Genomic DNA, 13976 nt, shown 5'->3' on the forward strand with positions numbered 1-13976 from the left:
GCTATCAGCGGCGCTCTGACGCCATGATTACAATGGCCGCAATCAGAACTGATTGTCTGGATCAACTCCAGCGTTTTACAGATCGGCACACAAACCCGACACCCCGAGGTACAACATTATCAACAATTAGAATATCATCCACGCGCGCTTATTCTAAATGCCTGGATGTTTTTAAAGCTCCACCTTGTTACAAATGTGATTCAGCGCCGTTGTATCAATGTTAAATTACCCAGAAGACTTGTGTATATTTGCTCAGGGACAGAAGTGTCGTCATTCATCTTTCAGAGTTCGGTAAAGCACCGAAGGCTGTGCACGTGTGGTAGAAAATGAGGAGAAAGCTGTGGGGACCCTGAAGTTTCGTGATGTGCACAACCGTTGCCGCCGACAGTCCATTTCCTCAACTCTCCAAACACATTGCGGAGAGAGCAGCCTTAGAAAATGCTAATTGACTCTTTTCAAATATTGCTTTAGGGTGTGAATACTTCACAAACATGTTTGTACGCAGTCGCTGGCACTCTCAGCGTCGTTCGCGCAACCTCCACTGTCTTTAGGCAGCCGTGTACACGGCGGCGGATTGATCTTACCTGTCAATCACAGGTGGCTGTTTTTTTTTTCTTTACCTCGGCTTGCTTGACATACGAAGTTCGGCACTGCTTGAATTTAATCATTGGCTGTAATTAAAGCGCATGGTTTTAATGCTGCAGTCGTCGTGGGCTGAGGTCCCTCAGCTGTCAGTCTCTGCAGGATTGACTGGAAGTTAAATGAAAACAGAAGCTGGAATGACATTTTTCAACTCTTACAGCTGGTTTTGAGCTCCAAGGACAGAACAAACTCACAATTATTTGTAAGAACTAGTCTAGAAAAGATCATGATTAAATGGTTAACGTACTGTATGTATTGTCTTCAGTTCTTTGTTTTACGATGATGGTACCACATTCTATATTCCCAGTTTGCTTCGATTGTCAGCGAGCTGTACGAATGCACTGAGAAGTTAGGGCCTTTATACCTGTCTAATATAAAGAAACAACAACAAAAATAAACAATTTACTGTGAAGTTCTTTCATTTTGAAGCAAAGGATTCACCCTGGAGCATACAACTGAAGGGCTTAACTATTCATTTTCTCATGTTTTTCCTACTCTGAAGCTAACCCTAAAGCTTGACAGCTTCAAGTGAAAACGAAAAACTTTGGTTGTGTTTTTTGTGTCTGTTGAAACGGCAACAGTGCTCGGAGCCACTTTTTGAAAATGGCTCCCAGGGTGGAACAATCCCTCTGCTAGAGACTGAACAGAATACAGAGTGCAATATACCTTCAATTTGAAATCCTGTTATGCAACGAACTTTAGGTTTTGAGCTGATTTAATTTGTCTATCTATCTGTCTGCCTGTCTCTATCTGTTTATTGTTCCGGCGCAACTTTTTGAAAACGTTGCTACTCTGCATGTAAACCAGAGTGTCATATAGTTGAGAGTTTCCCATAATAACAATCCTGTGTACTTCCATTGTTTATATTGTCCTCTGCGTGCATGTGTGTGTGTGTGTGTGTGTGGTGTGTGTGTGTAGTTTCCGTGTAAACAGACAAACAAACGTTTCTGAAACAAAGACTTGCAGGCTTTAAGTAGGGCTATTTTTTCTTCATGATATCAACATGTGTGATCTACATGTGAGAAAAGATTGACAAAACAGCTATAGATTATGTTGCTCTGCAAATTCATAATAGTATAATTTTCGTTATAAAAGACAACTGCGATTAATCACAATGAAAATTTATTCGCATTATTAATTAAATAAAACATGCATAAAACATTTGACAGCTCTATTTTTGGCCACAAAGCAAAAGTCAGAAGCACAACAATTTGGGGAAAGTAATCACAAACCACGAAGTGAACAATCAGAAACGCTGCTGGTTTATTGGAAATTACATCATTGTCTCAATACTCGACATTCTAAACCTGATCGTGTACCTGATTGTGCAGCTCTGGCCCGAGTTATGATGTAACCAGATGTTTCCTTTCTCTTGTCTCATCCAGACTGCGAGCCAGAGGAAGTGTCTGACTGGTCCTCCGATGAAAACTGTCTCTTCTGCTGCTTAAGACGTGAGAAAGTCAAGGTAGGACCCGTCTCTTCACAATCACATGACTTACCCATTGTTGGGTTTTCTCTCTAACATCGAAATCCTGGACGTATTCTCCACATTCCGTTCATGCTCATGTTTGGTTTCCCCCAAATCTTGACATTGAGATACTCTTATTTGAAAAGCTTATCAAGGCAGTTTTACAGTGTTTGTCATTTTAATAAGCTGATATCCAACATGGGATTGTGGATCCATTCTTTCGAATGCACGCGTGGGATACAGTTTTTTATCAGGGCTGACTAGTTTGACGGGACACCAGCATCCTTTACAAATAACTTTATTTGGAGCGATGACAGCTGAAGTTCTTGCTGAGACCGGAGCTTCCTGCACATTTCCTCCATGCGAGACTCTCCTCCGTCTGTTCTGTTGCTGCCGACTCTGCTTGTGTGAAGACGCGCCATTGCCACGTGACTGAATCCTGCCTGATCATTGCTTTCTGAGGCTCCTCTGCATTACCGTCTGTGTGCCTTTCGTTTTTCTTTTCACGATAGTGTAAGTACTCCATAACGTAAAATTACACATCGGCAAAACAACATTTACGATAATATCGTAGACGATATATATCGTACGCCTCTGAACTGGAAGTCATGACACTCTGGAGGCCGCCATGTTTGTTATTGTCCGTCTGTGCAGAAGAACTATTTACTACCATCCTTTTGACTTTTTGGGTTTTGAGCAGGAGGTGTCAGAGAAGTTGCCACAGGAATAACTGATTTGTGGCGGCTGAGCGTTCATAGCGACGTCGCTTTTTGATCCTTCGATGTCGGCTCTTCCTGCCATTGTGAAGCAGAATTCAACCTGCGTTGGTTCACTGACTAATAGGGAACGTGAGCTGGGATTAGACCGCCGGGAGACAGGTTAGTTTTACTGTACTAATGATGTGTTGTTACAATAAAAATCCATGAGCGGCCGCAGCGCTTCCACAGTCTACACGGAGACAGAGGCGGAGTGTTTTCAAAAAAGTTCAGTTTCTCCATGGAGAATGAGTCGAAGCGTTTTTAAAACGTTTTCCTTTTTCACTTAAAAGCATTTTTTGTGGAAACATGACCTGAAAGAGTCGCAACAGTCAACTGCTACCTGGTAAATGTAAAGGACCAAACTCATCAGCTATAACTATGAAACAGTGGCAGCAAAATGAAGACCTTTTCTGTTGGAAATGTCACAAACAAACAAAGTTTTGTTTTGTGGTTTTCTTTGACATATGCAAAGCAGATTTAGGCGCTCTGAAGGCAGCCAAAGAGGTGGGAGCACCTGTCATAAGGTGTGCACACAAGCTATTGGATGGTGATGGACTGCTAGAGATCCGTCCAGAAGCACAAACAGTAAATATTTGATTTACGGAGCAGCACCAGCAGATAATTCATGAATTCTAAAGTGATCACTGCAGAGGCACTCGCTGCTCGGTCCTCCGCTCTTTATCAACATGGATGTTCAAGAAGTAAATCCTCTTTTTTTTTCTCATCGAGTTTGAGCAAATTCAAAAAGGGGTGGCTCCTTTCTTTACATTATGCAGGTAGTTCACAGTCAGTGTTATTTTCATTAATTTTCTTGACATGTTTAAAAATGAATGCCTCTTTTCAGAGTTGCACAGTTCATACCATCAAACCACTCAGACAGCGTTGTCTGGGTTTAACTTTGAACTGTGCAGCATTTACAAGCCTATTAAATAAGTCTCAGACCCTTTGATGAAAAGTAGCAGGAACCGGGACTATGTAGGAAAGAGCAAACTAAATTATGCAATGTTTGTGCCACCATTATTCAGTGACAAACTTTCACTGCCCCAAATGGGTTTGTCCATTAGATCTTTTCGTGGGTTTCGCTGTGAATAGCCGAGATGAATGCTACTCCCTGTCTGATGCAGCACTTACTGTAGGTTTCTTTCGTGAATCAGCTTCTTTTTCTTTGTCCGCGCGCCGTTCTGTGTTTTTGTCTGCTGCCAATTTTTTGAGGCCTCCCATTGAAAGTTGCACATCTTTGTCACGGCGTCCTCCTGCTGCACTTGTTATTTGTGTTGTTCAACCATCACGGTCTTGACCCCAATTTAGCTTATGAAAGGAATGCGACATAATGATTTGGAGGTGAGCGAGTGTGTGCGTTTGTGTACGGGAGGTGGAGGAGGAGGAGGAGGAGGAGGAGGAGGAGGATGGTGACATGGGTGTAAATTAGTGAGACTCCCACAGCAGCAGAGTGACCGGTGCCTCCTCAGATTGTGTCTCATCGGCTAAAAAGCTCCGAGAGCAGAATGATAATGAGTTTGTTGGACCGGTCGCAGTGTGCACATGTGTGGCCATTGTGGTGCTTTGCTTTTGCTTATTCTGCTGCACAGAAAGCATTCAGGTGATGTTTCGAGGCCTCGCTCTCTGTGAGAACAAAAAGAGCAGGGAGCAGCAACCGTTCCCCCTCCTGATTGTCACCCCCACTCCAAAGTGGCCATTATAAACACCAACATGTGGATCCAGAAACGGTTCCTCTGGCCACAAAAGAAAACACCAATGGCATGTCAGGTAGCAAGACTTGAAGAGACGTGACGGAAGAAAGGCGTTCCGTCATTTTGTGTCGTAGTCAAAACCACCAGCGAGACTGAGTCAGGACCAAGACCAGGGCATCCCAAGACCAAGACAAGACCAAGACCTTAAGGAGCTAACCCTGGTTGCTGATAAGCTGCTAAAATATGTGCATTGTATATTAAGTTTCCTGAAGTGAAAGAAGAAGTACTAATCAGAGCCCATTTAGACTGAATCTGGTTGTGGTCATCTTTTCTCATAGTAGCAAGGATTGGAATGAGAGTCAGGGACTGTTTCCTCAGGTGAAAACACAGAACCTTCCGTGTGTCTTAGGGGTGTGTTTACACAATAACTGTGCTCAGAGTCACTGAAAACAAAATGTTCGACTCCCTCATTCTGGAAATCCTGGGACTCAGGCTACCTGGAGATGATGGAAATGCTGCTACTGCGCATGTGCTCCACTTCTTCCTCACGTGTGTGAATAGATGGACAACAACAACAATGGCGGCCTCCAGAGTGTCATGGCTCTCAGCTCATATTGTAATGGGACTTGGTGGTTTTATCGTCGACTCTCACTGTAATAACAATCCAACTTGGTCGTCTGTCCACACGAATGTCTGTGCACTTGCCATTGTTAATATTTATAGCGTATTGTTCTCTGCATGCATGTGTGTGTGGTTATATTACAAAAACAACAAACTGCACCAACTAGTGGCCCAACACAATAAGTAAATTTTTTGTCGTTGCCATGGAAATGGCGACATTACTTTGAAACGTGGTCGTGTAAATGAGGCCTTAGATGTAAACATCGATGTCTGAGGTGTAAAGTGTCTGAGCTTGAAATACGATAGAGGACGACATCCCAGATGTTGTCAGTTGAATTTTAAAAAAATTTTTATTTGTGAAGGTGCAAAGTGGCAAAGTTGAAACAACTTCCAGCACCCAAAGAGAATGATGGGTCCTAAATCTTGTTACTTGGGAAAGTTGATCTATTAATAGGTCCCGCTGAGGCTTAGGTGACAGCTCGTGCTCACTATTGGTTGAACATGCTTTCCTTTGTGAGATTAATTTATACGGTGCTATGTGATTTACATGTGGGAAACGGCTTGTGTTGTTTATGACTGTGTCTGTTTGGAATGAAAGGAGGGGCTCAGATTTCTGCAAAGATGCTGTTGTTTTTTTTACATTGACTGCTCATCGCCCATGTTCTGGTTTTTCTTTTGGTTTTTTTTTCCCCCTGCAGAGTTCATATGTTTGATAACTTCCTCCATCTTCAGTTCATTTTGTGCTTGTTGGGGCTCAGCGCTCCGTCCAGTCACTCCATGGTGAACTCAAGCAGACAGACAAAGACATGATACCAACAGATCTTCCTCCTGTAAACAGCGACAGTCGTGTTGTTTTTTGTTGACCATCCACAAAATGCACGCCAGCATTTGTACATTCCGGCGCACTATATAGAGGATTTCAGTAAATTAAGGCTTTTATTCATTAAATCTAAATTCCAACCTTTGTAGTGAGGGTACCAATTGTAAGTATAGTCAAACCCCCACCAACCGCCTGTAGAATTACAAAAAAAAAGTTGAATGAACTTCAGAACAAACTATATGTGAACTACAGCTGTTTTCATCTAATCCATAACGATGACTTCCTTTCCTATGGGGATAAACTCTTTGGGTTCACACTCCGTCTCGGGGTGCACAGTTTCAAACTTTCATTCACCAGTTTTTTTTACGACAAAAGATGATTCTAATTCTATCCATTGCTTCCATGAAGTCATGATGTAACATTCGTGGTGAACTCGTTTTTTTTCTTTTTCTTTTGACGGATTAATCTTCCTCCTTAGCCTGTCGCACTGCCAGTTTTTCTCCCGCCTGTCACTTTGCGATCTTACCTCTGTAACTATTGCAGACATTATTTCATTTTTTAAAACAGAATTAGAAATGAATGATACACTTTTAATGTAAATGCATAAACTTAGTAGTTTTGTGGCATAAATGAAGTGGGAATCAGTGGTCCTATGGCCACTGCACATTGCGATTTTCGGCCGTCCCAAATGAAAGTTAGCAATTGTGGGAGGATTGTGGTGAAATCTTTGGTCTCGGCTCTAAATAGGTGGTTCCTATTTCACGCTGTGAAACGGTTCAAGGGCAGCCGTTGTCATGGCCTTACGACCAAAGACAACCTGTGATATAATTCTGACAGTGTCAGATATTATGTGAGATTTCTCTCTGAACACATCAATGCCACAATGCGAGGCTCTGTTCATGTTCATGTTCATGTTCATGTTTATGTTTATGACGTGCTATTCTTGTGTCGTCACGCCGTTTCTCGTTGTCGTGATTCAGCTGGTGTTTTCATTGTTCAATCTGCGCACAGCAAACTTCCTGTCGTGGACTAAGTTTATTAGATTGGTGTCATACAGTGTAGCTCGCTGGGAACTGTTGTTAAAACCGCCGTCAGCAGGAGCCTAAAAATGAACTAAGTTAAAAAAAAACAAAAAAACTGATGATGACTTTAGGAGAACAAACTGGTTGCTAGTATATTAGTAATTCCTGGGGTTTTTCAGTTGTCTAAATGTTTTTGTTTTGATTCTGTGTGAACTGTGTGATCAGTGATTTCTTCAGCGTGTGTCTATGTTATGAAACACGGGTACAAAGAAGTGAACGAGGAAGGGAAGGGTGTTAGCGGGGAGGGCGTCCTTCCCTCTGTCATTGATTGTCGTTTGTTTTTCGACTTGACCCTGGTCCGACCTCCGAGGTCAGCCATCTGTCTCCTCAAAACCTCCCCGCTTCACCGCCGCCCTGCTCTGTCAACCCCCATCTGCCTCGCCGTCACCCTCCTTGGCCTCACTCCTCCCGGGCTAATCAAGACGTGCTAGCAGCGCTTGTGCTGCTTTCTGCCGCATGCAACACAGCAATCTCGTTAGACTCCGACGGCGCAATAATAGAAAAAAAAATCCAAATCGATAACCAGACTGAAATCAATTCAACAAACCATATGTGGGATTACTTGCTTATTTTCTGAATGGTCAATAATTATGTTCACAAATATGACGAAATTTGCGGAGGCCTTGATTGTATTCTTCTTCTCGGTGAAACACATTTTTCACTTTTTATCTTCTGTCAGAGCTCTGAGTGCTCCCTCCGTCTCGCTGTTATTACCCTCTGCTTGTTTGTGAAATGCCAGCAGAGCTTCAGCGGACGGGAACCATTGATTCATCGATCTGAACCCATGCAAACAGCCGGCAATAAGGACTGAGGGGTTAAAATAAGGGAGGGATGGAGAAAGCTTTTAAAAACATACCTCTCCATGTTGCTTTGTCTCTTGTCCGCCGGTGCACATGCGCACTCAAATTCCAGGTTTATTGTTGTGAGGACAATGGCGACTCGCTCATTACAGCTGACAACCAGAACGCACATCAGCAGCTGTGTTAATCCGATCTGTGCTTCAGAAGCTGGATACAGAATCCCACGTAGCAACAGTTTGTTTAATAATAATCCAGTTGTAGAAGGCTGGCGTCTCCTGAGATCTCAATAACCAGAGGGAGCTGTTTTGCTGGTTTTGAATAGGTTTGATATCAACAGAGACGTGAGCGGTCCAGCTTCTGATGACACAAAAACGTAGAAACTGATGAACAATCATTATCACTCATATGTCTGTCTTATCTTTCTGTGATTGCTTGTGGGCCCATTTACACGGAAACGTTTCAAGCGAAAAGTGAAAACTTTCGTTACTCAGAGCAACTTTTTCAAAACGGCACCCAAGGTGGAACTTTTTGAAAATGCTCTAACTCCATCTCCATGTAAACGGTTGCAAACACAACTTTTTGAAAACCCTCGGCCTCTGAGATGGCGGGAACACTTCTTGTGTGCATGCGCACCACAGCTGCAATAAATAGTTATCGTTACACCGCACATGCTCAGTAGATGGACAATACGAATGTTTCCTTCCGAGACACCACCAGTGTGCCCGAGATAACATCGAGTCATACAATACTTTTTTTAACCTTATTATTTATGAGTGACATGCTTACAAAAGTATTGTACGAATTAATGTGATCCAGAGTGTGTTGTTGGTCCACGGCTAGAGGTTTTGGTTCAATTCCCAGGGGGTCACAATTATTTATTTTTTATTCGTGCCACGTCATCATTAGGTCTTGTTTGGTCGTTCATATGACGTCCATATGAAGTCAATATAACGTCCAGACAGGACATCGATGTAATGTCAAGGAAACACGTACAAAAAACTTTCATTCTGGCTTTAATGTCTTCTGGATATGTAGAGATGATGTCTTAAAGACATGTTTTGGACCACCATGAGCATGACCTTCTTGCCCTCAGGCGAGATTGCTCACCACTGCGCCACCGTGCGGCGCATTGTACCATGTACTCCCATTGTTTATGTTTATAGCATATTGTTCTCTGTGCGCATGTGTGTGGGGGGGGTTTTCCCAACAGCGCCCACTATTGACTCTACTCTACATCTTTTTCAGCGTGTCTGCTGTAAGAAATGAATAACACTGAAAATGTAATGAAATGTTTAGCATCCTAAATTGTAATTGATGCAGTTTTTGTACGCGTTTCAAAACTACTGAATATATATAGACTTTAGAAGCTGTGTTTGCCTAATTTTAAAGTTTAAACGTTTTGCAGCCCCAGTTATATTTGGTCTTCATGGTGACATATTAACACAAAGGCTACATTTAATATAGAATTACCAGCTTTACTCACTCTCATACACAGACAGTGCACAGTCATCATTATACAGTTTATAATCGCTGGTTGTATAAGCAGCACAACACATTGATTTTTTTAACACTTCTCTTTTGATTTTACAACTCAGAAGTGCATGAATACGCTAAAGTGAGCCAGAATTTGACACAGCTACTCGGACCTGAAGTTTCATTACCTGTAGTGTCAACTGAAGGTTTCATCAGAATTCTGACTGAGAAGGTATGATAGCTCAAATTGCTTGAAAAAATGGAAAACAACCAAAATATATGAAGAAATAAAATAATGAAGAAACAAAATCAGCTGAAATGGTTAAAACAAAAAATGGCTAAAACGGCTGGATCCACGACAAAATGACCTCGAGAAAAAGTAAAAGCACAACTGGCTCCAATAGCTATCAATAGCTAAAATGTGATAATATTTGTACAGTTATAATTCATAGTTAGTAACATTTCCTTCATAAAACACAAGTTACTGTTGGTTTGTATGTATAGAAAACCCTTATATACAGCTGTAAAATAACAAAAACTAATTATATTTTGTGCAAAGTGGCAAAGGGGCTCCTTTGGCCATAAAGGTTGTCGTTAAATGAGGAAGAATTTTAGATCTTTCTGTTCTTGTCACAATCCTTTCATGCATTTCTTCCGAAGGCAGGCCTAATCAGCTCATTATCCAGATGATTGAAGGGCTGATTGATACAAGTAACAACACAATTTGTTCAATTAGTAACGAATATGTGATCAGTGTGCTCTCGCAGCAGAAGGCATCTGGCACATCTATCACACTGGCCACCGGCGAGACTCAACTCTTCTCCTCTGCGGTTCCCCGAGGGGGGAACATGCTGTCCAACGCCATGTGATTCGGGGGACCAAAGATAGCCTTATACTACACAAAAACAACCATAGAGGGACAAATGTCTAGAGTTTTAAAGGAACAAAAAGCGATTTACAGCACATTCACAAATCAACGCTTTTTAAAGGTCAGGCTTTCTGAGACTGCATTGTTCCCTGATGACTGCCAATGCGATAAAAAAAAAGAATATATATATATATATATATATATATATATATCAGTGTTTCACTTCCCGTCCAAATAATCCAGATTGAATTTTTCTACACCAAACACAACTTTTATACGCCAGCCCTCTCATCATGGGGATCATTTCCATTACACTGATTTGTTTTCTTTATGACCATTTAATAACATAAAACCACAGTTTATTTACAAAACCTGCAACTCTGAAGAATGTCATAATGACTTAAGTTCAACATTTCACACTCATCATTTTTGAGTTTTCGTTTCATAAATGTTTTGAAAATTATGTGCATTTACACGGCAACGGTAGAAACGCTGAAAACAGTGTAGTTATGTTGGACCACTAGTGGGTGCTGTTGGTTGTTTTTGTGACATGTCATCTGGTGGTGAATGACAGATCTTTTCAATCAGCTCATAAAGAGACACGTCACCCACCACCACCAGATGACATTTCTGAGGAAGACGGGAGAAAACCGTCAAAACGTTTAAGAGAAAGTATGTTTGAAAAAAGCCTACTTGCCTGAACAGAAGGAAATAGAATACTTATTATTAGGGATGACCGATGCTGGATATATATCGATATCTGATAATCTGATAAGTGTTTCAGATGCGGTATGTTTCCATGCCCCTGTAGACATGTGCCAGACTCTCATCACTTGAAGACGCCTCTCTGTTTTCTTACCCTGACAGCCTGGTGTGCTGATGGCGTATTCACCCTGGTTGCACCGACTGTCTATATGTTTATAAAACTAAACAATTACTATGGAAAATGACTCCAGTCTCAACATAAAGCTACTTTTAATGAAACCTTCTGGTGCAAAATACAGCAAAATGTCAAAAATAGAAAAAGAAAAAAAAAAGTTGCTTTCTGCACGTTTTTCCACCTCATAACATGGCTTGGAGGCGAGTCTGCCAGTAACAAGGTAGCAAGCTTCCATGGCAGCATCGCCAATATCTCAGCTCATGTCTTAAGAAATTTGTGAAGAAATCAATCTTTCCTTTTTCGTTTGTTAGCAATTTGCTCTGGTGGTTTGGCCGGATTGGAGCCTCTTGTGGGCCAGGTTTGGCCCACTTGCCTTATGTTTGACATCCCTGCCTTAATCACTTGTTAATCATTACAGAAGAGTTGAATAGAGATCCTCCAGTCATTTTGTAAAACTTTGTGGTTCTTTCATTCCTTGCATCTTGTCATTTTGAGACGAAAGAATGTCGAGGTCTGCATGTACCTGCAACACGACACATCGTCTGTTGACTCACACAACAGCTGGAGACAACAGGACAGCCATGGACATCCACAGCTGGGCATGTTTATACAATGACTGTAAAAAAAAAAAAAAACGAGCGGCAGTGTTGTTTGTTAAGTGGCTGGTTGCGTGAGAGCATAAATTTTTTGACACGTTGGACCTTTTCCTCACTCGTCTCGGTGTGTCTGTCTGTGTAGGAGCACAGTGTGGAGAACGGTGGCGGCAGCCACGTGCTGTCGGAGTGTGAGGACTTCAAGCAGGAACAGTCTCGGATCAGCCGGCTGGAGAGACAGGCCCAAGACTTCCTCAATGCTGTGTTCCACAGAAAAGGTAAGCCGTGCACACGGGAGCCAACTTGGAACCACGATATTCCATGTCCCCTGCTTTTGATTGTCTTTCTTCATGTTCTCATTTACATGGACGATACTTTCCAGCCAATCAACTTTGGGAACCAAAATAGATTATTTGTGTCAACCGGCTTGTGAATTAGGCTCAACTTTAGGACTTTAGGCTAAATGAATTAGGGAGGCCACTAGTCTGAGAGTCTGACAAATCATATAGTTAGGATTAAAAAGAAAAAAAGGGGGCCAGGAGTCGATCCCTGAGGGACACCGCATGTAACTTTTCTCCAGTTTCACAATTGGAACAAAGACATTTCTGCCTCGCAGGTAGACCCTAAACCGGCTGAGATCTGGGCCAGAGAGGCCGACCCACTTTTTCGACCTATGCTAACAGTGCCATGATTAATATGAGAGGCCATGTGGGAAACTGTGGGGAAGGTTATTTTACAGGCTCGTGTTAGGATGAGAAAGTAGTGCTGAATTTTTGGAGGGTGAATGCTTTGGGAGTCTCCAGTTACTGGGAAACAGAGTGAGTCCTGTTTGCAACATTTATTGATTGTATACAAGCAAAATGAGAAAACATCACCAATTAATACAAATGCAAGCTGTTCAGGACCAAACGACGTCTTTGTCGTATTCCGTCCTATCGTCACCAACTCACAGTTGACACCCAAAGACTCAACCTCAAGCATTTCTGCCATTAATCATTGAGAAAACATTTCCATCTTCCTCGCCCGTGTTGGTCAAAGAGTGTAGGAGTGTTGCTTGTTTTGTTTTGTTTGTTTCTGCCATTTATCACCTGCTCTTATTGGCTTTCTAAAGTGGTGTTTAACTGTTGGTGCAGACATTTGTGCCACAGTGAACTGGGTCCACAATCCTTTGCAGGGCAGGCTGTTGACTCTGCTCTAATGTCATGATAGTGGCCTTGTGCCTCGGGCTGATGCAGGAGCCCAAAATGTGTAGGCGCTCATCTCTGTGTGATGACTTTCTTTCAGTCATCAAGCAAAAAAATAAATACAATAAAAAAAACTGCACTGACCTGGGTCATCGCACAAGTTGATTCATCAGAGCAGATATAAAACACTTGGCTCTATAAAGTTTGAAATATCGACTTGACGGACATTTGACTTTAGAATTCTAACTTTTCAGAATGTCTCTCGGTTTCCTTTGAAAGTGTCAAGTCAACAAGGCCTGAATATTTGCTGAGTTGCCTCCAAGCTGTGTTACGTTCTTCTCCAAGGCAACCCAGCAGTATTTCGCTCGTGAACAAGAGCTGAGTCTGCGACACGGTAGCCGTTGTGTGTGTGAGGTTTATTTATTTATTTCTTTCTTTTTTTCTTTCGGGAGGGAGGAAGCAGATGTTTGTCCAATCAATGGCTGACCCTAATCAATCTGGCTTCACTCACACAGGCACAGAGCTGCCAGTGGAGTTACTATATTTAGACACGTAAACAGTTGCACAGGCAACGACATGACACACACACACACACACACACACACACACACACACACACACACACACACACTGATACAGTAGCAGGCCTGTCAGCACACACCCGGGCATACAAACGCTTGCAAATTCACGAGCAGACAGGAATAAGAAGCATGTTGTCACGCAACATCAGCAGTCTGTCGTAATGAAAACACTGGAAACCTCCAGGTTATACAGCCTCAACAAAACACATCCTTAGAAATACTGTATGTGAAATGTTTTTAAATCATCTATGTTCAGTACATATTTTAAGTGATTGCGACACATTTTAAGGTGCGAACATTAGGTGGCTAACGTCTGCCTCCATCACAGTTTAGGTGTTGCTTGTTATTTTGTTGCACAAGTTGATGTTGGTGAAAATATCAAGAGAATAATGCAAAACTTCGCCTGTGACTTTCAGTCAGAACTCAAAAAATGGGTTGTAGTTCTCAAGACCGTCCTTTCGAGCACTGCTCTGGTCTTGGTCTTGGTCTTGGTCTTGACTCCGTCTCAACACCTT

General features: G+C 42.1%; 1 protein-coding gene across 1 annotated transcript in view; it reads left to right on the top strand.

Annotated features, from left to right (window-relative positions):
• The window catches only part of lcor (ligand dependent nuclear receptor corepressor), a 96676-nt gene that overhangs the window by 61934 nt on the left and 20766 nt on the right, over window positions 1-13976 (top strand). Inside the window, exons 3-4 of the mRNA XM_080463664.1 lie at window positions 2028-2107; window positions 11842-11974. Of these exons, the coding sequence (XP_080319790.1) occupies window positions 2028-2107; window positions 11842-11974 (213 nt within the window). The remainder of the gene's footprint in view (window positions 1-2027; window positions 2108-11841; window positions 11975-13976) is intronic.

This window comes from Lipophrys pholis (assembly GCF_963383615.2).
Source record: "Lipophrys pholis genome assembly, chromosome: 5".
Classification (NCBI taxonomy): domain Eukaryota; kingdom Metazoa; phylum Chordata; class Actinopteri; order Blenniiformes; family Blenniidae; genus Lipophrys; species Lipophrys pholis.